Source organism: Phaseolus vulgaris, chromosome 9 (genome assembly GCF_000499845.2).
Source record: "Phaseolus vulgaris cultivar G19833 chromosome 9, P. vulgaris v2.0, whole genome shotgun sequence".
Lineage (NCBI taxonomy): Eukaryota > Viridiplantae > Streptophyta > Magnoliopsida > Fabales > Fabaceae > Phaseolus > Phaseolus vulgaris.
The window spans coordinates 23,107,499-23,134,177 of record NC_023751.2 but is presented as its reverse complement, the minus strand read 5'-3'; the positions used below and the strand labels follow the sequence as shown (position 1 = coordinate 23,134,177).

Genomic DNA, 26,679 nt, shown 5'->3' with positions numbered 1-26,679 from the left:
ATGAAGAAACAAGGGTGTGAGGTTGAGGCAACAGACATCAACTACAGGATCCGTACAAAGGCAACAGAGCAACCTTCTAAAATCTTCAGCAAATTTCTACAATTGAATAGGGAAGAAGATGGTCGTGAAGCAGAAGATGAAGAAAAAACTGAACAAAGATCATGCAGTGGAGTTAGGCATGTCCTCAAGAACGTGAATTGCATAGCAAAGCCACGGGAAATTCTGGCAATTGTTGGGCCAAGTGGGGCTGGGAAATCATCCCTTCTTAAAATCCTAGCTGGTAAAGCTAGTTCACAAAGTGGGTGTATCTTGGTGAATCAAGAACCTGTGGATAAAGTTCAGTTCAAAAAAATGTCAGGGTATGTTACACAAAAGGATACCTTGTTTCCCTTACTTACGGTTGAAGAAACTATAATGTTTAGTGCAAAGCTAAGGTTACGTCTTCCTCAAGAACAAATATGCTCCAAGGTCAAGTCACTGATTCTAGAGCTTGGTCTTAGCCATGTTGCTAGGACTAGAATTGGAGATGACAGGGTCCGTGGCATATCTGGTGGTGAGAGGCGTCGAGTTTCCATTGGTGTTGAAGTCATACATGATCCAAGGGTACTGATTTTGGATGAACCAACTTCAGGGCTTGATAGTACCTCAGCTTTGCAAATAATTGATATGCTTAAAGTCATGGCTGAATCTAGGGGCCGAACTATAATCCTAACTATCCACCAACCCGGGTACAGAATAGTGAAGTTGTTCAACTCAATACTGTTATTGGCTGATGGTATTGTGTTGCACCATGGCACTGTGGATTTGCTGGGTGTAAATCTAAGGCTAATGGGTTTAGAGCTTCCTCTTCATGTTAATGTGGTTGAGTTTTCCATTGATTCCATCAAGACCATTCAGCAACAAAAAAAATGTCAGCAGGTTCAGCTAGAAGCACCGTGGCTATTACCAAGGACAATGCTACAAAAGAAATGTGGTGATCAAGGTGAGAGCAGAAGTGGTAAGTTTACTTTGCGACAGCTCTTTCAACAATCCAAGTTAATTGATGTAGAAATCATTAGTGCGGGAATGGATATCACTTGTGATTTTGCAAATTCTGGATTGAGAGAAACTATGATTCTCACTCATAGATTTTCCAAAAACATCCTACGCACAAAGGAACTCTTTGCATGCAGGACAATTCAAATGCTGGTTTCTGGACTTGTTTTGGGCTCAGTCTTTTGTAACAAGGATGGTCTAGTGGGAGCGAAAGAAAAAGTGGGTCTATTTGCTTTCGTTTTAACGTTTATGTTATCGAGCACCACCGAAGCTCTACCTATTTTTCTGCAAGAAAGGGATATTCTAATGAAAGAAATCTCTAATGGAAGCTACAGAGTTTCATCTTATGCTATCGCCAATGGCCTAGTTTACTTGCCATTTTTGCTCATACTTGCCATTTTATTCACAGTGCCTCTGTACTGGCTTATTGATCTCAACAGGAATTTTTCGGCATTTTTGTACTTTTTGATGCTAATTTGGCTAATTCTTTACACTGCAAATTCGGTTGTGGTATGTTTCAGTGCTGCAGTGCCTAATTTCATTGTTGGGAATTCAATGATCGGTGGTGCCATCGGTTCGTTTCTTCTGTTCTCTGGCTACTTCATATCAAAACATGAAATTCCAAGTTACTGGATTTTCATGCATTATATATCTCCGTTTAAGTATCCCTTTGAAGGGTTTCTGATAAATGAGTTCTCCAACTCAAAGAAGTGCTTGGAGTACTTGTTTGGGGCATGTGCGGTGAGGGGAGAGGATGTACTTAAAGAAGCGCAGCTTGGAGGGCAGACTAGTAGATGGAAGAATGTTGGGGTGATGGTGTGCTTCATCCTGGTTTCCAGGTTCATTTGTTTTGCAATTCTTAGGTACAGATGTTCACAAGTAGTTATCCTAAAAGTATGATGACTCTCTCACTCTCCAGAGGGTTAGTTCACATCACTTGGATTTATCTGCAGGGAGGAAACAAAGAAGATATAGAATCACATCAACAAGCAAAATATGTAAAAAGAAAAAAAAATGATATGATGTTGGTTTCTGCTTTCTTGCATTACCTAATTCACACAACCGTCTCTCTCTTCATCATGCACATTCTTCTTCCCTCCTAATTTTCTTTTACAATACATGCTTGTTGCCTAACTCTCTAATTTTCCTATATGTTGCCCAGGTTTCTACCGTTTTTATTAGCCAAATCTTTTACTATTATATTTATACATGCATACACACACACACACATATATATATATATATATATATTATGAAGTCTAAATTTTGGTAGTGATGATCACTCGAGCGTTAGAAAGCTTATTTCATATAGCAACTCCCAAAATGAAAATAGGGTCACGCAGTGACTTAACTATGAGCATTTCACCAGGCTTACTCTAAAATCGTAATTTCATCTACAACTCTACAATCCAAGTATTAAATACACATCTTGTAAGAGATGGTAGAGAAATATTAACAAGCACCATAATGAAACATTTAACAGCCTGAGATCTATAGACATATACCTATCATTCCTTTTATTGTAGTTTCATATCCCTAAATGCTGACGGCCAAGAGCCCATCTGATTTACCGGATGCATCCATTTGTAAGTATGACACTTTAACTATTTTTAGCTCATATCTTTGGCAATCAAACTGATTATACGATCAAAATTAGTGAGCTTATAGCTGCAAGAAAGTTAGCAGATTGAAAGTTGCACTGAAGCAATTGGTAACAACAAACTGAGGGGTACATTCGAGGTTCTGCATCTTCAGCCTACTTACCATACATTTGACTTCAACCCTTACAAAAAGTTTTGCTCGAACCCTCATCTCAAATTTCTAGAGCCTTGCTCAAAACTGCAAACTTTAATGCCAAATTTTCCTACTTTCTAGTGAAGCTTAGCCAGAAGAATTTCATTTACGCAACTGCAGTATCAGCTTCGGATTCCATTTCACAATGCAAGACAAGTTCAGAGTCACTTTCCTCCTCGCAAATCTCATCATCATCAGCTTCTGGCACATAGCCAGCCCTCTTCATCTGTTCTGTGAGAATTTTCAGAACTAGATGGATGTCCTTTCTACGAGGGTGCCTTTTATCTTTTACCATGAAAACATGCACACGACTCTGAATTTCAATCCAACTGCAACCAGGTTGCTTAACAACTCCCTGCTGCCTCATCTGTTTCCGGACTTTCACCACATCTTTCCATCTTCCAAGCTCAGCATACATATTTGAAAGAAGAACGTAAGGCCCAGAGTTCAAGGGATCAATTTCCATGAGCTTTTCCGCTACATACTTTCCTAATTTAATGTTTCCATGAACCTTACAAGCAGCAAGTAGAGATCCCAAGACAACAGCATCAGGCTGCATCGGCATTGTCTGCATCAAATCGTTTGCTTCATCAAGGCAACCAGCCCGACCTAGTAAATCAATCATGCATGTAAAATGGTCCTTCAACGGTGCTAAACCATACTCAGCCCTCATTGAGTGGAAGTAACGTCGTCCTTCTTCAACAAGTCCTGCATGGCTACATGCAGATAGAACTCCAATCATAGTAACATGATCTGGTTTTTCTCCAGATAGCAGCATTTTCCTGAAAATTTCGAGGGCATCTGTGCCATAACCATTTTGTGCATACCCCACTATCATGGCATTCCATGAGACAATATCTCTTTCTACCATATGCTCAAAAATCAGGCACCCATCTTCAACCATTCCACATTTCATGTACATATCAATGAGAGAATTCCCCACAAAAATGTCAGATTCTTCTCCAGACTGAAACCAAAATCCATGCTTCAAAATGTGAGTGTGAGCCTGTCTACCAAGTTTCAGATCGGCAAGATTTGCACACGCATTAAGTAGATTCCCAAAGGTATAATGGGTTGGCCAGAGAGAATCCCTCTTCAGGAGGAGGAAAAGTCTAACTGCCTCCTCATTCTCTCCATTCTGTGTGTAACCTGCAATAAGAGCATTCCAGGACACAACATTCCTCTCCATCATCTTTGAAAACATCAACCTTGCAGCTTTCACACTGGCTGCCCTGGCATATCCACTAACCATGGAAGTTTCAGACACCACATCCCTAACTGGCATTCTATCAAAAACCAACCGAGCTTCCCTAACTCTTTTGCACTTTGCATACATATCAACTAATGCATTGCCTAACACAAGGTCATTACGAAACTTATCCCGTTTGATGACACGAGCATGAATTTGCAAACCTTCTCTGGTAGCTGACAAGCTCGCACAGGCACTGACCACGCTGGCCATAGTTATCTCATCAGGTTCAACCCTGTTATCCATCATCCTAACAAAAATCTCCAGAGCTTTTTGCGCTGGCCCATTTTGCTCATAACACGTAATCAAACTGTTCCAAGAAACTATATTCCTCACAACCATTTCATCAAAAGCCCTTTGCGCACAAGTCACTACTCCACACTTAGAGTACATATCAACAAGAGCAGAGCCCATATAAACATCTAGTAAGTAACGACACTTTGATATCAAAGCATGGATTTGAACCCCCACATTCAAATCTGTCAACCCTGCACAAGCACTAAGAGCACTCCCAAACGAATACTCATTAACCACAAAATCCTCACTATGCATATCAAGAAAGAACTTCAACGCTTCCTCAAACCGATCATGCTGTGCAAAACCCGACACCATAGCATTCCATGAGCATTGGTCAGGCTCAGGCATCGACTTAAAAACGCTCAAAGCCTCGTCAAGCTTACCAAACTTCGTAAAAACGCTTAAAATCGCATTATAACTGAAAGTATTCCTCAGCGGCATATGAACAAACACCTTGCGTGCCTCCTCAAAACAGCCGCATTTTCCATAAGCATCGACGAGCCTGTTCTGAATGAAAATTTCAGATGAAAACTGTGCCTTAATGATTCGACAATGAATGCGACGCGCGTCAATTCCAGACTTTGACCGAATGCAAGAGTCCAATAACTTCGCGAAGGGTGAAGAATCGAGGAAACAAAGGTCACCCACCACTTTTTGAACGACCCCATGTCTACCCATTCATAGAAAGGCCCTTAATTTGAAGAAGTGGGTCCTTATAACGAAATCATAGAGAAAGACCCGTAATTTGATTCAGAGAAAGCAACATGACTATGCTCCCCAACAATGTCGTTTCCTCAGTTGAAAAGTGTTCATTTCTGATTTCTAAGTGTGTCACGGCGAGGAGGGTGAAACTCACAAATGCCGTGCACGGTCACCTTATCAAAACCGCGCTTTTCTTCGACGCTTTCCTCGCCAACGGTCTTATTGACGCGTATTCAAAGTGCGGCTGCGAAGAAAGTTTACGAAAGACCTTCGACGATCTTCCCAACAAGACCACTCGTTCGTGGAACACACTAATATCGTTTTACTCGAAAATGGGCCTTTTCGACAAGGCCCATAATCTGTTCGATAAAATGCCTCAACGGAACGTCGTTAGTTATAACTCGCTAATCTCCGGTTTCACGCGATACGATCGTCACGAAGATTCGATTAAGCTCTTTCGAGTGATGCAAAACGGTCGTAACGTTTTAGTTTTAGACGAGTTTACAGTCGTTAGCGTAGTCGGAAGCTGCGCTTGTTTGGGCAATGCTAAATGGTTGCATCAGGTTCATGGGGTGGCAGTTATAGTTGGCATGGAGTGGAACCTGATTCTCAACAACGCGTTAATTGATGCTTATGGGAAATGTGGTGAACCCGACTTGTCGTGTTCTGTGTTTTGCTGGATGCCAGAGAGAAATGTTGTGTCTTGGACATCGATGGTTGTGGCTTACTCTAGAGCGTGTAGGTTGGATGATGCTTGTGAGGTATTTAAGGATATGCCGGTTAAGAACACGGTTTCTTGGACTGCTTTGATAACAGGTTTTGCGAGAAATGGGCGTTTTGGTGAAGCTTTTGATGTTTTTAAGGAAATGTTGGAAGAGGGTGTGAGGCCTAGTGCTCCAACTTTTGTGAGTATTATAGATGCTTGTGCAGAAGAGGCTCTTATAGGAAGAGGTAAGCAGGTGCATGGTAAAATTATTAGAGGTGGCATAAGTGGGAACTTGTTTAATGTGTATGTCTGCAATGCTTTGATTGACATGTATGGTAAGTGTGGAGATATGAAATCGGCTGAAAATTTGTTTCAGATGGCTCCTGTGAGAGATGTGATAACTTGGAATACGTTGATAACTGGTTTTGCACAAAATGGTCGTGGGGAGGATTCATTGGCTGTGTTTAGAAGGATGGTAGAAGCCAAAGTAGAACCCAATCATGTGACATTTCTTGGGGTGCTATCTGGTTGTAGCCATGCAGGTTTAGATAATGAAGGGCTAGAGTTGGTAGATTTGATGGAAAGAAAGTATGGAGTGAAGCCTAAAGCTGATCACTATGCTTTATTGATTGATTTGCTGGGAAGGAAAAACAGACTCAAGGAAGCCATGAGTTTGACTGAAAAGGTGCCTAATGAAATTATGAATCACATTGCAGTGTGGGGTGCAATATTGGGTGCTTGTAGAATTCATGGGAACTTGGACCTTGCCAGAAAGGCTGCAGAGGCACTGTTTGAATTGGAACCAAACAATACAGCTAGGTATGTTATGCTAGCAAACATCTATGCTGCGTGTGGTAGATGGGGTGATGCCAAAAGAATTAGGACGGTAATGAAGGAAAGGTGTTTGAAGAAAGAACCAGCTTTTAGTTGGATTGAGTTGAGAAATCTGAGACACGAATTTGTGGCCAAGGACAAGCTGCATCCACAGATTGGAGAGATATGTGAAGTGAACAATAAATTAGTTCTTCATTTGAAGGATGCTGGGTATCATCAGCCTTATATTGATTACCCTTTTCATCCAGATTATGATGATGATTTCTACTTTAATTAGGTCAGTGTAGCCGCATTGATGAGAAGCCTTTGTCACAATGTTATCATGCCACCGTGACTATCAAGGATGCTAACTATCTTCAATCATACTCCTCTCACTAGGCCGTGAGGCAATCTAATAAGGGTATGTTTGTTGTTATGTAGATAAGCTTCAACTGTCAGTTCTACTCAATAACACAAAACTCATGAAGAAATTGGAGTGAATGTGGATCCAAGAAGCAACGCATAGTTGTTCTGTGATTTTGCTCCAAATGTGGATCCATTATGGGAAAGGAAACATTCTCCAAGTAATTACTGAATGTGGTCATGTTTGGATTAGATATGAAGGTTGAGGCTCTAGCAAAGGACCAACCACTAGGACAATGGCTAGAAGAATACAAGAGTACGACTCAGCTATCCCAAGCAAAGACATACTCTTATACATGTTTGAAGAGTCATGACCTAGTTGTAAAAACTAGAATAGGATTTTCATTCCTAGCAAAATCACTTTGTTCAAGTAGTATAAATTTTTGGCTTGTCTTTTTGCCTTGAGTAGACTAGGGTTAGGGTTAGGGTTTTTAAACCCACTTAGAGTTTAATTGGGTTCAATTAGGTCCACGCTAACCCCTGGCCGGTCAGATAAACCCTAAATATAAATAGTCACACACATCACACATCTTCACATGACAAGTGTGACTAGCTTTAGGCGCCTATTTTGAATTCAAATCTCCCACCATTTTGCTTGTAACTTGACAGACCTTTTCACCTATAAATGGAGTTGTTTGGCTCATCAAAATTCAGATCAAATATACTTAAGTTATGATGTTGAAATCGCTAGCCAAACTCTCCTTGTCTCCTCTCTCTAGGGCAGACATCTTGTTTGATCTCTCTCATTTTCTCCAACTGATTAGGCCTAATCTTCACTCTCCATACATCTCACAGCACTCCAAGGATCCCAAGAGTTCTTTGCAGATCCCCTTTAACCTCCATTCTTCATTGTATCCGCCAATCAATTTCACAATTGAAGAACCAAGTCAATCCATGATGGTTTCAAGCTATCAAGTTAGGTAGCTTCATTGTAATTACAAACACTGGCATTGTATTGAAATTTTATCATATGGCCACATACAAACACAATCCTTTGATCAACTGTAGCTATTGATTAGCGTAGATCAGAATTATGAATTATCACTGCAAACAATTATAGGCCTTTCACAACTAATTGCCGGCTATTATTTATTGTGTGTAAATGTGTCATGAAGTAAAATTATCCATTATTTCTGTGTTCTCAGTTGACTCTTGAACACAACATAACTCCTTTTAATTTTAATTTTAAGTTTAAACTGACAACAGTCAGGTTTCTTCTAAATGATGACAATCTCATGGTCGTTGGGAGGGACCACAATACTTTGAAACACATTGCCATATGTGCCCTCCTCCCTCGTTCTTTATTATACTTTGAGAACATGACTATTAGAAACTGATCACAGTCAAAAGCTACTATTCTTCTAAGAAACTTCCTTTCAGAACGTGATTCTCGAAGCTTGACTCTTCCAAATTTAAGCTTTGATGAACACTCTAACGTCGCTCAATTTACTTTAAAACAACGTGAAGTACAATCCCAAGTCCTTCAAAGAATATTTGAGATGTGGAAAATGAACACTTTTGACCATTTACTTTTACTCCCATACAAGACGGCAACGACTTGCTCCTTACAAATTCCACATAAAAAAGACAACTTCTTTCCCCTACACTTATATTCGATATTATGTCTTCTCTGTCCCTTCACTCCTCTCTCTAATCATGAACTCAACCCACCAAACACACTCTCTTCACGAGAGTGAAGGAGACAGAGAATTCAGTTTCTGGGGTTCATCAAACATCACACCTTCTAATGATTGTGATCAATCACAATCACAAGCCAATGAAGCAAGGTTCAATAAGGAGGCACACTTTGGAGAAACACACCAAAGGAAAAACTTCAAGTTTGAGTACTCACCTTTTTGTTCAACGGCTTCCGACCCTTCAAGGAGAAAAGCTGTTGCACAAGGACAAAGGGAGCTTATGGAGATGGTACAAGACATGCCTGAGTCTAGCTATGAACTCTCTTTCCAAGACATGGTGGTTCATGAGAAGCATGTGCTGGAACCAGAACAACCACATCAAAATGAAACTTCCTTTAACAACACACACATGCAAAGTAGTGGCAATAAAGCTCAACTCAAAGAGCTAAACAAGAAGAATAAAACCAAAGGTAACAGTAGACCTGGTCAGATATTGCGGGTTGAAAGCATGGACAGTGAAACCTTCCTCCTGAAGTTGTTCTTTCCAATTTCTCTTGATTGGATGAAGAAGGATAAAATGAAGAATGGGTCCAAGGTTTCTTCTAGACCCTCATTGAAGGAATCTATAAAACAAGTGGGAAAAGATTGGAGAATTAAAAGATTTTCCTTTTCAGGAAACAACACAGAAGATGGCATGACTGACACAAACAGGTGGATACTGAAATTCTCCATATGCTTTGGAAGAACTTCTAATTCTGAGAGAGAGAGAAAAAACTGTGAAGAAAAAATTAAATGAATTTCTTCATAAGCTAAGTGTATAAACTAATTTATGAAATCCCTCTTATACAAGTTTTCTGAGTACCAGTCCTTTTTATGAAATCTCTCTTATTGAGTACTAGTTCTTCTTATTAGACTCAACTCGCTCCATTCAATAAAATTTTCCTTACAACATCTGTATTAGATGGCAAGTAGTGATCAAATAACTAGAAATTAACATAGTTTAAGTGAAACAAATTGGCTGTAGTGTATGTTATCCACTAATGCTTTTTTTTGTTTCATCAGGTATGTTGATCACAGTTTCTCATTCTCAAATGGTTGCTGGTCATTCCTTCCTTGTGCAAAAAACAAAACAGAGAATAAGGGAGGGTAAATTACTTGTGAGGGAATACAAAACATGAGGGGCCATGGAAATTCACAACTAAAAAGTGTAAAACAAAGTATTCAAGGGCATGAAGAATCCCAAAGGAAGACACAATAGAATTTTTAATTCTTAGGTTTTGATAGGAATTATGGGATTATTAAAATTTCTCTTCTGGTGTTATGGGAAAGATGTTGTGAAGGGCACGTAGTATGAGCCACAGGAACCTTTAGATTCTTTCACTCTATCGGTTAAATATTTGTTAGTTAACACACCAGAACCAGAATCGCATTACAATGAGTGAAGGAAACGTTGTGGGATAAATATATGGACATCTACCTTACACACTCATTGTTCTCTAGTTATTATTGAGAAATGTAAGGACCACCAGCAACTTCTCTCTGTTCATCATGTCAAGAGTTTTGCAGTCCGTTTATGGAAAGTTCAACTTCATACGAGTCGATTTGTTTCGAAACTTTTGTCCTGTTTTAGACTTATACGAGTTTTTTTAACTTTCTACTCATTTCTTACTTTAATCCTTAACAAGAAATTTGACGTGTTTACCAACTTGTTCTTTATTGACACTTTTAATTTATGAGTAAAAAATTACACATGAATGGTTTGTTCATATTTGTGACACCGTGGTGTAACATTTTAAATTATTAGCTGAAGTTAAATTGTTTAAGGTGGCATGTTTGATTTTTAACCATGTAGAAAAAAAAAACAGAAGGAAAGGGAAGGGGAGAGTCGGTGACCCCATCTCTGTGTGTGGTGGTGTTGCCGTCAATGGGTTTTGTTTGATACTGGCATTCATGAATGGGATGGGTTGTAGGAGGAACATATTTGGCTCCTGTTCTCACATTTGTTAACAGATTTATGCTACAACTTTAATGCCTTTATTTTTATGTGTATGTTGAGATACTTAAATACAACTACATTCTCCCACACCATATGTTAAATACAACTTATTTCAAAATTTTATTTATATTAAATTTTATTAAAAAATATATAATATTTTATTATAAAAGGGATTGTGAAGTGGAAGTAAGAAAAAAAAAATTAGTGATAAAGATATTTTTTTTAGCCAATTGACTTGCTCGCGGTTGACCTGGTGACAAGCTTTAGCTCCGGTCTGTCTCTTCTGGAATCTGTTTTACGCCTTGTTACACTGGAACATGGTTTCGTTGAAACAGAAGGGGTCATACCGGTTGATCACATTCCGATGATCAAGTCAATAAGAGCTTACTAGAATTTAAGAAGTATTCAGTTTTAGATTCAGAAACAACGTACATTTACCTGTGGTCTCAAACCCCTTTTATAGCTTATCTCTTGTAATAGCTTTTTCTCATGAGAATCTAATCTCAACTGAAAGCATGCGTAACCAGGAAACATTTTGTTCATGGGCACCTTCTCTCGAGGTGCTACAACAGAAAGGAATTTTATCTCTAATGAGAGCATAAAAAAATAACATAACAACCACCTACTAGCAGGGCCTCATCTTAGGGGCCAACAACAGGGAAATATTATCCTTACGTGGGCACCCTACTCATGGTGCAACATTATCTTTCACTATGCATGCAACTTAACTCATGTGTGTCCTAAAACACACACTTAGGTTAAAATATGTTTACGTGACTTAACCATTATGTGTACTAACATGTCTCTTGGGACATGCACTAGCTTGAATGTAGAGAAAGTTGCTTTCAGAAACACATCATACCCGAGGTACGAGGACAACTGTGGATCCTTAGCCTGATACTCACCTGTGACTTGTCCAATAACTAACAATGAGTCACTCTTCACCAACAAACTCCACGCACCCAACTCCTTGGCCAACAACATCTTAGTTATCAAGGTTTCTTATTCAGCTTGGTTGTCGGTGGCTTTGAAGGCAAATCTCAAGGCCTGCTCGATTAACAACCCACTCGGCCCTTCTAGAATGACCCTAGCACCACTCCCTTGTTGGTTAGAAGATTCATCCATTGAAAGGACCCACTAGAAGTCATTAGCATCTGGTTGGGGGCCCTCAAATGACAGTTCTACCATAAAATCGGCACACACCTGACCCTTGATAAGCCCTTAGGGTTCATACTGCAAAATCAAACTTGGAAAACTCAACTGCCCAACGAACCATCCGACCTGCTATGTCGGGCTTCTGAAGGACCTTGTGGATGGGCAGATCAGTCATCACTATTACAGTAAAACTCTAGAAATAGTGGCGGAGCCGCTGAACTGTGAATACTACCGCCAAGGCGGCCTTCTCAATAGCCTGATACCGTGTTTTTGGCCCTTGCAACACTTTGCTCACAAAGTAAACAGGCTTTTGGACCATGTCTTGCTCTTGCATAATGACCGAGCTAATTGTCCGATCTGTGACTGCAAAGTAAAGACGAAGGGGAGTACCTGACAGTGGCTTACAGAGGACATTTGGGTTGGCCAAGTACTCCTTCAACATGATGAAGGCCTCTTCACACTCGCGATTCCATACAAAACGGTTATTCTTCTTCAAGCATTGAAAATAAGGGTACCCCTTATCTCCACTAGCTGACAAAAATCGAGACAAGGCAGCCATACGTCTAGTCAACTATTGGACCTCCTTCACGCTGATAGGGCTCCTCATTCCTATGATTGTTCCACACTTGTCCGAGTTAGCTTCTATACCCCGTTCAGTGAGCAAAAACCAAGGAACTTCCTCGCTTCTACCCCGAACACACACTTTTCTAGGTTCAGCTTGAGGTTGTATTTTGCTATCGTGGTGAATAGCTCTTCCAAATCAGCAATGTGTTGATCCTTCTCTTCTGATGTGACGACCATGTCGTCCACATATGTCTGCACATTCCGCCCAATCATTGGGGCAAGAATTTTATCCATCAACCTCTGATAGGTGGCATGACCTTGTAGCAGTAGCTGGAGAGCTCGGTCATGAAGACAGTTTTGCTCTCGTCTCAGGGGTACATACGAATCTGACTGTACCCCTAGAACGCATCTAGGAAACTCAGCAGTCGACAACCTGAGGCATTGTCCACCAAGGAATCTATGCTCGACAATGGATAAGAGTCCTTGGGACAGGCCTTGTTTAAGTCAGTGAAGTCGACACACATCCTCCACTCTCATTAGCCTTTTGTACCAACACCACATTAGCCAACCACTCGGGATATTGGATCTCCTTTATGTGGCCAGCCTTCAGAAGCTTCGCGTTTCTTCTCTGATGATCAGGCACCTTTCTTCGTTGAATTTCCTCCTTCTCTGGACTACCAGCTTGACCTTCTCATCCATAGTGAGCATAGCATAAGAAATATGGGTCTATCTCGGGCATGTCCGCGGATGACCAAGCGAAAGCATTCATGTGCTTCGATATCACCTCGGCTATCTTGTCTTGCAACTCTTGACATATCGACTTGTCGAGCTTAAACTTCTTGCCTCCTATTTCTTTTTCCTGGACCTCATTAGCAAGTTCAGGTCCCCTTTTGCTAACGACTTCAGCTTGTATGATCTCCTTTGACTCTCCCGTCTGAACAGTGATTGAGTATTGATTGAGTGCATTCCCCTTATACTCTTCAAGCTACCCTTGTAGCACTTCCTTGCCATCTTCTGATCAGACTTGATGGTGAACACTCCTCCATCAAGGGAAGATAACTTTATTTTCATGTGCCTCATTGAGGACACCGCGCCTAACCTGTTCAAAGAGGGTCTTCCCAAAAGAAAATTGTAAGTTGAGATAGCATTAACTACAATATATTTGATGTTAATCGTTCGAGCTGAGGTGCCATTCGAAAAAATCGTCCTCAACTCGACATGTCCACGTACTTCCACTTGATCCCCCACAAAGCCAAACAAACAGCCATCATACGACTTTAACTGATCAGGAGACAACTGCAAATTATTGAATGTCAACCAGAACATCACATCAGCTGAGCTCCCCTGATCGATTAGAACTCGGTGTACCTTCCTTCTGACGATGAGGACAGATATCACCACTAGATAATCCTCATGAGGAACCACATCCTCCAAGTCAGAGCTCGTAAAGCAGAGGGTCGGCTTTGGTGGATGGTTAGGTCTCCTCGCCTCCACTATCATTGCTTCTCTCGCGTATCTCTTATGCTTGGAGGTTGTGCACCCTCCACCCTAGAGTCCTCCCGAGATGGTGTTCAGCTCGCCATGGACTGGTACCTCATGCACTTGATCCCTGGGAGCAACCTCTTCCTTTGACCCTTCCTGGTCCCCCTCAAGATATTCTTTCAGAAATTCATCCTTCACCAAACCTGCCAATTGGTAACTCAGAGTTATACATCGTTCCACGTGGTGCCCAAATCCCTTGTGGAATTCGCACCAGGCATCCTTTCGTGGCCCCAGATTCCTGTTAGACTTCTAGGGGAATTTCATTTTTTCCACTACCCCTAGTATGCTCAGTAATTCCTTGTAGGACATTCGAAATTTGGGTCGAAATGTCAAATCTTTTCGAGCCTTCGCCTTGGGCACGTTCTTCTTGGTTGGCTATGGTGTTCACCTTGTGCTCGTTCTCTTCTCGGTCGTGGCTTCGTTGACCCTCAGAGGTCGGGATCGGCTACCCTCCTTGGGCTTGGCCTGCCCTGGATATGTGTTGTTGTGCTTCACAGATACTGCCTCCTCCGCGTTGATGTGGGTGACAACCCAACGTCGTATTTCGGCAAATGTCACTACCGGATTCTTGATCAATGAGTCACTAAATGGCCCTGCCATGACTTCCTGCTTGAAGGTGTTGATTATCAGGGGCTTGTCGTGGGTCTGGAGCTTCACTGTAAACGCCCAAAACCTGTTCAAATAATTTTTTAGGGACTCACCTTGTCTTTGCTTCACGTTGAAGAGATCAAATGAGAACGGGGGTTTGGTCTAGTTAACGGAGAATTGTTCCCTGAACAACTTGGAAAACTGGTCGGAGGAGGTGATGTGGCTGTCAGGAAGGCCACTGAACCATTGCAAGGTTGTACCTGTGAACGTACCCATGAACATTTTGCAATAGATGGCATTTGTTCCTCCAGAAATAATCATCTGGGTGTTGAACACTGTAAGATGTTTTTCAAGGTCTTCTACTCCCGTGAAAAGGATCTTAGGCGTTATGTAGTGTGGCAGTATAAGAGCATCCATGATCGCCTACGAGAATGGCTTGGGATGATCTCTTGGTTGTGCACTCGGACCTCACTCCCATGTAGAGCGTTGATCAAGTTGTTGTAGATTATTGTACAATTCCTTGTTGGCCTTGCGCAATTCCTCATTGTTTGCTCGTGAAGCATCTCTCTCCGCCATCAGTTGATCTTGCCTGAGCAGCTGCTCAGCTCGAGCTTCCGCAATAAGTTTTTCCTGTTCAGCTTTAGCCTCTGCCATTGCTTCTACCATTGCCTCTGTCATTGCTTCTGCCATTAGCCTTTCCTGCTTGACTTTGGCTTCGGCCAATAGCCTTTCCTACTCGGCTTTGGCCTCACATTGGATCCACTTTTACTCTCTCATGTACTACTCGTTGGCCTTTTGGAGAGCTTTCACGATATCCATAAGTTGTTGTAGGGTGTGGGGGTGTCATTCCTTCAGGTCCCAATGGTACTTGCCTAGTGTTCCTCATATCGTTGGTGAACTCTCAGACAATTGTGGATGGGTCAAGTTTTATCGGGCACCACGGTGGACGCCAAATGTTCTTGTCGGTTGAATTTCTTGCCAGTTGACTCTGGTGACAAGCTTTAGCTCCAATCTATCTCTTCTAGAATCTGTTCTACGCCTTATTGCACTAGAACATGGTTTCGTTGAAACAGATGATCAAGTCAATAAGAGCTTACTAGAATTTAAGAAGTATTTAGTTTCAAACTCAGAAACAACGTACATTTACTTGGGGTCTCAAACCCCTTTTATAGCTTATCTCTTGTAACAGTTTTCTCTCATGAGAATCTAATCTCAACTGAAAGCATGCATAATAAGGAAACATTTTGTTCATGGGTGCCTTCTCTCGAGGTGCTACAACATAAAGGAATCTTATCTTTGATGAGAGCATAAAATAATAACAGAACAACCACCTGCCAGCAGGGCTCCATCTTAGGCGCCAACAACATGGAAATATTCTTCTTACATTGGCACCCTACTCATGATGCAACATTATCTTTCACTATGCATGCAACTTAACCCATGTGTGTCCTAAAACACACACACTTAGGTTAAAATATGTTTACGTGACTTAACCATTACGTGTACTAACATGTACCTCTAGGTTAAGAAATCATTTTTACTAATAGCCTTGCACCAACGTGTGAAAAGGTTATTTTAATTATGCCCCAACGGGCTTACTGACAAAACTAGGTCCAACACATTACCCACTTTGTTGGCCCAACAGTCGAGCTGGCCTACCTATACCATGCATCGCTCCTCGACTACCGAGCACTGAGCCATGAGCGCTCTGTACAGTACATTTTTCATTAATGGAAGAAAATTTGAATGTTAGAAAAGAGTGTCAACCTATCATTATTCGGTCATACAAGTTTTATATATATAAAGGATAAGTATTGTTTCACACCCTCGTTCAAAAAGTACATTCACTTCTTAAAAAAATGAAAAATAAATTATTAAAATATATGGAAAACGATATACTTTTATCTCTCAATTTTTTTTTAATTTTGAAAAGATTTAAAAAAAATATTATGTATTGATTATATATATATATATATATATATATATAAAATGTCTATAATTTGTTTATTACTTATTAATATATTTTTATATTATAATAAAATTATAATTTGTTATTTAATCAAATTAATTTATAATAACAAGAGTAACATTTTATAAATATATTATTTTATAAATTTTTAAAAATTTATTATATTTATCTAATCATTTAAAAAAAATTATTAACTTTCTTTACACTTTTCACTCTCTTGTTCTAAAGCACCTCTATTATTCTCTTTTTTTTTTCTACTATGTTTAATCCAGAGCAAGAGAGACACTTACAAAAGAGGGAAGAGGGTTCTATGGTTTGAAAAGAGTAATCAAAGAGTTGGATATCATGTAAAATTCATTGTATGAGTATTCATTATACTAATTAAATTGTCATATATTTACTTAATTATGAGATATATCATGAAAAAAAAAACTAAATAAATTGATATTAGATTTCACTTTAGAGATACCGATAAAAAATAACACTTCATTAGATATGCTAAATTTGGAAAGATTAATAGTATATAGATAGTTTTAAATGATATTCATATTTATATGTTTAATAAATTTTTACTGAGATCTAAGTTTAAATGTTATTTGAAACAAATTAATTTTAAAAAAAATAATGACGACAAAATGGAATTTTTTATGATTTTAGAGTAAAGTAAAATTTACGATAATTAATTCTAAAATTAAGACTGTCTTGTCATGAGTTTTCATGTGTTTAAGGTTATGTAAGTTTTCATGTGTTTAAGGTTATGTAAACAAGTACGGATAAACAAGAAAGATGATGAAGAAAAAAAGCAAAGAATGGGAAAGAAAGAAAAACACTGATGAGGGGAATAAAAAATAATACTGGTATATACAGGAGTGATAAACATTACACTCACGTTTAAAATTGAAATTGGAGGATCAAAATCTAGAACACACGACAACACAAATCACGATCAATAGAAAGAAACAAGTGGAGGATAGAACCTTCCAACAACAACCACAAGAGTCGTGTTTAAATCAAACACCGCAAAAAAAAAACCAATCATGTTAATATCGTTCTTTTTCTTGTTCCTAAGTCACTGTAACTACCGACACTTTTTGCTCAAGACTCAACACTCACTCCTCCATGCCCATGGCCACTCTCTCCTTCCCCATTTTCCCCACAACCTCCGCCTTCAGGTTCAAAGTATCCGCCATAAACGCCACCGTGGCCATCCCCGCCACCAAGGTGGCTCCCGCCGTCATTGTCGGCGGCGGAAGAGTGGGACAGGCCCTGCAGGACATGGGCAGCGGCCAAGACGTCCTCCTTCGCCGCGGAGAGGCCGTGCCGCTGAACTTTGAAGGCCCCATTTTGGTGTGCACGAGAAACGATGATCTTGAAACCGTGCTTCAATCAACTCCTTCTTCCAGATGGGATGGTGAGTCCTTTCACTGTATCATGCTTTGTGGGTTGAATTTGTGTGGATGGACTTTGTTAGGAGTTAAAAGATCGATTGAACAGGAGAGTCTTTAGGCTTCAATTTCACGTCATTATATAGCTAACATATCTTCGTGCTGCTCATCTTATTACTCAATGTGGGAGTCCTAGAACTTTTGCTGTTAATGATTTGGTGTTGTTTCTTCAGATTTAGTGTTTTTCCAGAACGGAATGATGGAGCCGTGGCTTCAGAGAAAAGGATTGGATGATGCAAACCAGGTGTTGGCTTATTTTGCAGTGTCGAAAATTGGAGAGGCCCCCATTGATGGCACCACTGATACTAATCCTGAAGGCCTCACTGCTGCATATGGCAAGTGGGCTTCTGTTATTGCTGCAAGGTTAAATGCTGGAGGCCTCTCTTGCAAGGTATGCATGATATTTGTGACTAAACTAAGCTACCATTGGTCTCATACTACTCTGAAATTAGATAAATGTCTGATGAATCCTTGAATTTTGTCCATGATATATACAGCATACTGTCATTTACACATCAGATAATATATCACATGTATGCCTCAAAACCAGGTTCTTGACAAGAAGGAATTTCAAAAGCAGATGCTGGAAAAGCTTATATGGATTTGCTCTGTAATGCTTGTTGGAGCACGTCATGGAGGGGTTTCTGTAGGTGTTGTGGAAAAGGAATTCCGCACCGAAGTAAGTATGCTTTGCAATTGTCATATCTGCTAATTCTGTTAATCAATAACATCTTTATTACAAGACAATATATCAGCATGTGCACGGTTAGTTTAAACTGTGTAGTTAATAAGATGCTTCATGGTTGGTGATTGCAATCATTACCCTCTCCCCTCCTCACCCATATGCATAAGATTTCTTCTTTTGGATCTTGAATAGGTGTCTCTACTCAGTGACCTTTATCAATTCCTTTCTGCTAGTAGGGTTAGAAATTAGTAGGTAAAATAGTTTTTTTTTTATCAAACAGTTTGAGGTAATATTAGTGATGTGTTCAATACTAAAAGAAATAACAGTGAGTGATGTTTTCACTTTCAGTTGTCTAGCCTTATAGCAGAACTGGCATCAGCAGCAGCAAGTGAAAAAGGGTTAACATTTGAAGAAGCAGTGGAAGAGAGGTTATGTGCATATTCCAGAGCTGTAGCCCACTTTCCCACAGCAGTTAAGGAGGTAAATGATACAATTAGTGCAATAAATATTTGATTCACAACATAACTTTCATATATAAATGTTATGCTTCCTCTACTTGCAGTTCAAATGGAGGAATGGTTGGTTTTATTCCATCTCTGAGAAGGCTATGGTCCAAGGCAACCCAGACCCATGCCCTTTGCATTCCCAATGGCTAAAAGAGTTGAGAATTGTTTAAATTTAGCCTCAAACAAATCAATTCATTTGTCTCACTTTGTTCTTAGAAAGAACATATCAATGTAATTGAGGAAATAAAATATGTTTTCTCATTCACATGTTTAGTGGGTCACCAGTGCAAGAGTTATCTATATTTTGCTCATTTCACTTAGTGAAACCACAAGGAAAACTTAGTGCAAAAGGATGACATACTTAAATACTCTTGATAGATAATCTCAAATCTCTAGCCAAGAAAACTTATGCTGAAACCGATTTAATGAAACAAAATGTTTTAAAATAGAATTAAAATATTTAAAAGTTATCTAAAATTACACTAACTAGTATTTAAAATCAACTTTAAATCTTACTTGAAATATGTAGCACAAACAAGATACGGAAACTGATACAACAGGGACACATACACAAAGATACGTATCATCTCTAAAATGTAGGACACGGGGACACAAATCTATATATTATATAATTATGAATTATATAAATTGACAACAAAATTTTATGTGCATTAAGTATGTTTCAGGTTATTCTTAGCAAAAAGATGTTTTTTATGGCTTATTCGAAATTATTTGTTCCTTATTTTTATAATCATAATAAAAATTTATACAATAAATTTGAGTTTTTAGAAAATTAATGTATTTCTCTTTTTTAAAAGTGTGCTAAACTCGTGTTAGAATTCTTAGAAATCCAACAAATATTTTTTGAATTAGATACTAAATCGATAAGTTTCCTATGAGTATCGTACGAATATCGTGTCTAATATGTCGTATTACACGGACACGCCATTTAAGAGAAATATCCGATCTTCGACCTTCTACCTTCATGAGAAAAAAAAACATGTAAAAGATTGCGTTCTTCATTATTATCGTGGGACAACATGGGTGTTGTACTAAAATCAGACCTTGTCCCCACAGAATATCGTGCCATTGTTTCTTTGCAATGGTTTTTAGACTGAAGTGAGCCAACTTGAGGATTCTACTTCTTAATGACCATATGTTTTAGACCCAACAACATTTGGTCATGTGTGGAAATACCAGCCTCGAGTTCCCTCACTACTTATAACACCACTTTCCTCGGCAAGTTAGATAAATTTCCTTTTGCAACTTTATAATTTCTTCCTACACCTTCATATTTTGAAATTACATATTTTTTCCTTTGTAATTTATATGTGTATGAATCTTCCATAATTCCATTTTTCTTCTTCTCCCTGGTTTTGCTCCTACTCACTCATTTTGTTGCTACTTTGTACATCAAGGTTTCAGCAAAAATTAGTTGAAGATTGAGGTTTCTTAGAGTTTGAATGTGGGTAGTGTTAAAAGTTCAACATAATTAAGTTTTTGGGCCTTTATTGGGCCCATCCTTTTTTCTGTTTCTGCCACATGTTTGAAGCAGCGAGAGAGAAAGAAGAACGAATCTGATGAGAGAAAGAGAAAACTAGTAGTATTTTCTTTTGTGGTTTTTGAAAAAGCTCTGGATTTAATTTCTCGATAGGATTTTTTGATTAAATAATTCGTAGCAAATATTTGAAGTCAGTGTTTTCTTTCAAATTAATCAAATACAATAAATGATATTTTGAATTGTATAATTTATCATAAAAAATTCACTTAATTCAATAAATTAAAAGGATTATCACTTTTACATATTAAATTATTCTATATAATTGAAACTTAATTTATAAAGAGTTAAATATATTTTTCGTCTATATACTAAAATGTTAAATTAGTTTTTGTTTCTATTTTAAATTTAGACATCCTTCGTACTTGTACTAAGAAAACTATTGGAATAGGTCTTATTAGTCTTTTTTTACATAACAAACGAATTTCTAACGTAGACTTGTAATATTTTAGCATCTATGTCAGTGATGAGTTAACATGAAATATTTTAGTATATTAGTCTACATTGAAAGTTTGTTTGCCACGTAAAAAATACTAGCAACAATCAATTTCAATAGTTTTCTTACTAACCCCTTCTTTGCTTATGTGGATGTACTGAGGATATCAACTATTTGGATTTAGGGTGTTGTGAGAAAGTGAAGGTGGGGATATACCTATGAACAGTAAATACCCTCTCCCTTCCAAATTTATCCTCATTTATTCTAATATTTCACATTATCACAATGTTTCATTTGAATGTATTAGTATTTAAAAAAATTTATCGTACAATGTTTAAAATATATATATATATATATATATATATATATATATATATATATTGTTGGAGATCCCACATCGACTAGAGATTAGAGCCTTTCATTGTATATAAGTGGGTGCAAACCTCAACCCTATGAGTCGGTTTTATGGGGTTGAGTTAGACTTAAAGTCCACTTCGCAATATATATATCATCATAAAATTTAAGAAAGTTTTAAGTTTGTTTATTATTTTATAAGATATAAATTATGTAAATAATGATAAACCAATGTACAAAAATATAGTTAAATAAAATCTTCCATTTATATATTAGTTATTAGAGTAAATCTAGTGATACCTATTTTTCAAGTTCTAATAAGATATTTTATTAAATGTGGTTGAATTTAGTTTTGTTTAAAGAAAAGAATATTATATATCTAATTAACACTGAAAATAATTTATTAATAAAAACTATATTTCATTATAAATATTAGTTATTAAATAAATTTAACTAACACAAATATTTAACAAAATGAAATAATAATAATTAATTATTCAACTATATGGGATTATACTACTAATATGTTTTTATCCTTATTTTTTATTATAATTTTTTATGAAATCATTTTCTATGGTTAATTAAGTTATATTTTTGTTGCTGTAGTAGTTTTTAAGATTGCTTTATTGTGACTTTTTTAATATTAAAAAATATTAATTTTCTATTTATATAAGATGTGATTTATTTTCTAATTTTATAGTATATGTTTAATATTTAAAGAAATTATTTGAAGTTCTGTTTTTATTTAAGTTGTTGTTGTGTTTATATTAATATATTTCTATGTATAGTTATTATGTTTATGAGTTATAATTTATTTGATTATAATTTTTTATGAAATTTGTTTCTATTGTTAATTACGTTATATTTTTGTTGTTGTAGTATTTTTTATTTTTCATTACTACAAGGTTTTTAATATTAAAAAATAATATTTTTTATTTATTTATATAGTATCTGATTTATTTTTCAATTTTATAGCACATGTTTAATAATTTAAAGAAATTACTTAAAGTTCTGTTTTTATTTAATTTGTTAAGTACATATTTTTTCTAATTATAATTTTTATATTATATATTTACATTTAACATTTTTTTTTCTAATTCTAATTTTTAAATCTACAAAATATGTGAAAGTTGTTCATTTTTAAACAAAAACAACTCATTTTATTATTAATTTTTCTAATAGACAAGGGTAAATCTGTAAAGTAATATTTTACATCTTTAAAAAAAAAATTCTCTAACAACCATCTTGTCACTCTCGCATAAACTTTTCTCACACAACCACCCTAACATACTCTAATCCAAAACACCCTCACTTTCTCTACGCTTTCTTCTCACATCCTCATACATCCCACTCCCTCAAATCCACACATATCCTCTCCCAAATCCAAACAGACCCTAGTGTCCAAAAGGTCTAAAGTTTATACTAGAGACAAAAATATAAGGACGAAAAACATATTTAACTCATTTATAAATATTAATAATTTAAGTTTTGATGTTATATTGCATCCTCTAAATAATATAATACAAAATAAATAATCTTAAAAAATATTTTTAATTTAATATTTAATTTAAAATAGTAAGTTAGTTGGTTCATTCGCTAAGTCCAACCTACCTTATTATCTATATTAAAAACATAAAATAAAATGAAATTATACAACAAAATCATATAATAATATATCACTATGTATTAAAAATAATAAATAATAAATATTTGTATTTTACCTAAGATATCATCAATAAATATTTGTGCAACCTCATGTCCAATTTTTCATATTTACCACCAATATTTTGATTCACAAAAATCTATGAGCACATTATGAGATAAAAATACTTTGTTAAAATAAAAGCTCAAATTGTTACTTAATAAGAAAAAATAATCTGATGTAACTACTTCAACCATCATATTTTTAACTTTAAATTTGTTCATAACAACTTCTTTTGTATATCTTCTTCTTACTCCTAAATTATAGTTCAAACCTCGTATTATTAACATGTTTTACCTTTAACTTGAAGACAAACAATTTTTCCTCTAATTCAAATACATAGGAAAAGCATAAATAACAACATTATACATAAAAAAATTGTTATAATAAACTTATCAATCTTTTATTTAAATATGTAAAAATTATACCATTTCATTTCATGTTCATATAGTATAGAATTGAATATGATTGATTCAAAATAATATTTACATAAAAAAAAAACATTGCATAATCAGTTTATTCAAACACATCAATCTTAATTAAATACATAAGAGTTCGTCTTGGAAGAATTACAAATCACACTCTAAACATATATTTTTTTATAAATAACCAATAGAATTTTAAAATTTTTTTACCTTAGTCATTTTCATTGTGTGCTTATTTAGACTTATCACAAAACCAAACATCATATACTAATGGTATAGTGCAATGTTGCATATGATACAAATAGTATAAAATCAAATTTCATCATTTATAATATATTTTATTCATGTCCTTGTAAATATTGGAAAATCGTGAATTCAACTGAGAATCTCTCTGGTTTTTTCTTTCTCAATGTATCTTCTAAGTTACTTATCAATTTGAGTTTGTAAGATGATGAGTAGATGTACTTACAAAGGATTTTCAAAGCTTTATGAATGTCATTAATTATCTCTAACTATTGAATTAAAAATACAACTATTTATACTACTAATTAATGAGTCTATTGGGTCCAACACCTTAATTTTACTCCAATGAATAGCAAATATAATATTCTCATGTTTTTGCAGATAATATCAATTATCTAATTAATATTTGTAATTAAACTTTTGGACTTTGACTTCACTTGTTAAATTTAATAAGAATTTCCAAATATATTTTTGCCATTTAACACTTGCTAGTTTTATGATAATGATATGTTTGATTCTTAACAATCGACGAGTCAAAAGATCGATAGGCCCACAAGTCTTCTAGAAAATTGCAGAGTAATGTTGGCACAGAGGTATGTCAGTTCAATTAACAAATATAATTGTTCTTACAACTTATTTGAGATCGAATATCCCATATCGAGTTGTTCATGTCTTCTCTTCGATTTCAGTTGTCTTCCTTCGAGGTCTAAGAGGGTGGAGTACCTACAATGATACTCCGACACTCAAGTCAGATGAGGTATGTTCAATTGGTTCAATTTAGAGTTCAAAAACCATTATCTTTTACCATGAGGATCCCCTCTTATTTATACTTTTCCATTGGGTCTTATTCTGTCAGAGAGTAATAAAATTAAATCAAACTTTAATTTTTAATCAAAGAAGGTAATGCCTAACAAAATAAAGTAAATATTAACAATACTTCAATGAATAAAATGATGTATAAAGAAATTAATGTAAATAAAATTCTATATAAAACATTGACCACCACCAATTTTAATTCCAAAAACATAAGATTCCTTTTTAAAAGTACAAAAATAAAGAAAGGCGGGCTGACCTGCCCCGCCCTGCATGTGATCCGGATGATCGGCGTATTAGGCGAGTCGGACCAATACAGGTTCAAAAGGTTAACATGCCTCTCCTAAATGATGGTGGGTCGATAGCGGATTGACCTGTCAAGCCCAACTCGTTTTGACATCCCTAGTCTCAATGAGAAAGAGAATGACTTGTTTGTATATTTCAAAAACAACACCTCACCTATTATTTGACAAATACTTTCCACAATAGATCAAATTTGAAACACCTGAAATGACAAAAATGTCCTTAAATAAAAGAGGAGTGCGGACCACAAATATTTCTGAACTACGTTTATGAATTTGGATTTGCGAAACATTTTTCTGAATTTTGAAAATTCTTTTCCAAAATGATTTTTAAATTTGTTTTCCTAATAGTATTTTTTTGCATTTCAAATTTACTTTTATAAAATAAGATTTTGATTTTTGAATTCTATTATAAAATTTTATTTCTATAACACAATAATCTATTTCAAATTTATTTTTTTAAGATATTTTTAAAATTTTGATTTTTCAACCAAAATAAAAGATAATTTTGAAAATGAATCATGTCACAAATGGTAAGGTGGAGAAAGAATTTGCCTATTAGTTTAACTAATTGAAGGCCATTCATGAAAATTATTGACCTAAACCATTGCAATTTAATCAACTCACTATTAATATATATTTCTCAAATTTTAATTTAGTATTGAGATATTAGTTTTCTTTATCCTTTAGAATTTTCACAAAGAAAAGCATACGCAACTACTTTTATTATTTCTTTCATAGATACGTTATTATATAAAATATTTACTAATTTCATGATTAATTAAATCTTGTAAAAAGACTATGAGTAAACACTTTTACAAAATAGTCAGTTTCTTTATTTAAAAATAAAAAGCCTGATATCATATTTGTTTTTCATTTTTTTCACTCACACTATAAAAATATAATGAATGTTAACCGGATATTCCTTGTTATAATATTTTAATTCAAACTTGTTAGTGATTGAAATTTATTATACAACAATTGCATGTTTAAAATTTGATTAGGTATTAAGTAACTGAGATTACTTGAATAGATGAAGAAGTGAAAGTCCAACAAACTCTGGTATGTAGTGAGTTTTAGAGTTGGTGCATTTGTGATAGATTCCGGTGCACGCGCATTAGTAAGAAGTTTCAATATATTTTAATTTAAATCTTTCATTTTATAAGTTTTCAAGAAAAATAATTTTCAGTCTTACTTTTTTTATATAAAATATATTATTATAAATAAATAAAATATTTATAGATATTATAATAGATCTAACAAATAGACTTCGTTAATATAAGCTAATACAATACTAAAAAATAAACTTTTAAATATAACTTAGTTTGACAAAATCAATCTACAAAATATACATCCACGTCCTGTAAATTAATTTTATTTTTAATAGTTGAATTTTCAACAGTATTATTATTATACACAGAATTCAACTTTCATACTTTGGTAGTCTAATTGTATTCACCCTACCATTATGTAAGTGCAATTGCACCACTTTTTTTTGGTTAAGTATCCATTCACATTAATTATTATTATTTTCATTCACTAAACTGTTGAAAGAAAGTATGGCAGTCACGTTTCAGATCTGAACATGATTCGTGCTTATGGACCGATATAAGATATTTTGGACTTGGAATACGACATTTGCAAGATCCACAATCGAATCTTAAAATATTTAAATTGCACATTTAAATAATACGGATTGGGCCAAAGTTAAAAGATAAAAGAAGTTATTAAATTAAAATT

At 35.9% G+C, this 26,679-nt stretch overlaps 5 protein-coding genes across 6 annotated transcripts; 4 read left to right on the top strand and 1 right to left on the bottom strand.

Annotated features, from left to right (window-relative positions):
• LOC137821357 (ABC transporter G family member 5-like) lies at nucleotides 1-2,216 on the top strand. Its single transcript, XM_068625911.1, has one exon. It carries the CDS (start codon nucleotides 1-3, stop codon nucleotides 1,933-1,935), a length of 1,935 nt encoding a protein of 644 aa, XP_068482012.1. The 3' UTR covers nucleotides 1,936-2,216.
• LOC137821355 (pentatricopeptide repeat-containing protein At2g13600) lies at nucleotides 1,845-5,053 on the bottom strand. Of its 2 annotated transcripts, XR_011082784.1 has the most exons (2): nucleotides 2,541-5,053; nucleotides 1,845-1,982 (listed from the first exon to the last, which is right to left on the bottom strand). XR_011082784.1 is itself a non-coding variant. In XM_068625910.1 (1 exon), exon 1 carries the CDS (start codon nucleotides 5,051-5,053, stop codon nucleotides 2,936-2,938), a length of 2,118 nt encoding a protein of 705 aa, XP_068482011.1. In that variant the 3' UTR covers nucleotides 2,478-2,935. The 2 variants fall into 2 exon arrangements, 1 of the variants encoding a protein (XP_068482011.1); XM_068625910.1 differs by lacking the exon at nucleotides 1,845-1,982 and having other exon boundaries at nucleotides 2,478-5,053.
• An 86-nt stretch (nucleotides 5,054-5,139) lies between these two features.
• On the top strand, nucleotides 5,140-6,894 carry LOC137821358 (pentatricopeptide repeat-containing protein At2g13600-like). The gene has a single exon (XM_068625912.1). It carries the CDS (start codon nucleotides 5,140-5,142, stop codon nucleotides 6,892-6,894), a length of 1,755 nt encoding a protein of 584 aa, XP_068482013.1.
• A 1,727-nt stretch (nucleotides 6,895-8,621) lies between these two features.
• LOC137821359 (uncharacterized) lies at nucleotides 8,622-10,269 on the top strand. Its single transcript, XM_068625913.1, has 2 exons — nucleotides 8,622-9,367; nucleotides 9,719-10,269. Exons 1-2 carry the CDS (start codon nucleotides 8,676-8,678, stop codon nucleotides 9,804-9,806), a joined length of 780 nt encoding a protein of 259 aa, XP_068482014.1. The 5' UTR covers nucleotides 8,622-8,675; the 3' UTR covers nucleotides 9,807-10,269.
• A 7,069-nt stretch (nucleotides 10,270-17,338) lies between these two features.
• LOC137821633 (uncharacterized) lies at nucleotides 17,339-19,371 on the top strand. The gene is made up of 5 exons (XM_068626316.1): nucleotides 17,339-17,881; nucleotides 18,089-18,306; nucleotides 18,466-18,594; nucleotides 18,949-19,080; nucleotides 19,163-19,371. The coding sequence occupies exons 1-5, from the start codon at nucleotides 17,590-17,592 to the stop codon at nucleotides 19,274-19,276; spliced, it is 885 nt and encodes a 294-aa protein (XP_068482417.1). The 5' UTR covers nucleotides 17,339-17,589; the 3' UTR covers nucleotides 19,277-19,371.
• Nucleotides 19,372-26,679: the final 7,308 nt, after the last annotated feature.

What these genes read in the sequence shown, in the direction of transcription:
- LOC137821357 (XM_068625911.1), top strand. Translation starts at nt 1, where the DNA reads ATGAAGAAACAAGGGTGTGAGGTTGAGGCAACAGACATCAACTACAGG.
- LOC137821355 (XM_068625910.1), bottom strand. Translation starts at nt 5,053, where the DNA reads ATGGGTAGACATGGGGTCGTTCAAAAAGTGGTGGGTGACCTTTGTTTC.
- LOC137821358 (XM_068625912.1), top strand. Translation starts at nt 5,140, where the DNA reads ATGACTATGCTCCCCAACAATGTCGTTTCCTCAGTTGAAAAGTGTTCA.
- LOC137821359 (XM_068625913.1), top strand. Translation starts at nt 8,676, where the DNA reads ATGAACTCAACCCACCAAACACACTCTCTTCACGAGAGTGAAGGAGAC. An exon ending in GGCATGACTGACACAAACAG is followed by an intron (nt 9,368 to 9,718) that starts GTGGATACTGAA and finishes TTGTTTCATCAG; the next exon opens with GTATGTTGATCACAGTTTCT.
- LOC137821633 (XM_068626316.1), top strand. Translation starts at nt 17,590, where the DNA reads ATGCCCATGGCCACTCTCTCCTTCCCCATTTTCCCCACAACCTCCGCC. An exon ending in AAAAGGAATTCCGCACCGAA is followed by an intron (nt 18,595 to 18,948) that starts GTAAGTATGCTT and finishes TTTCACTTTCAG; the next exon opens with TTGTCTAGCCTTATAGCAGA. An exon ending in TTCCCACAGCAGTTAAGGAG is followed by an intron (nt 19,081 to 19,162) that starts GTAAATGATACA and finishes CTCTACTTGCAG; the next exon opens with TTCAAATGGAGGAATGGTTG.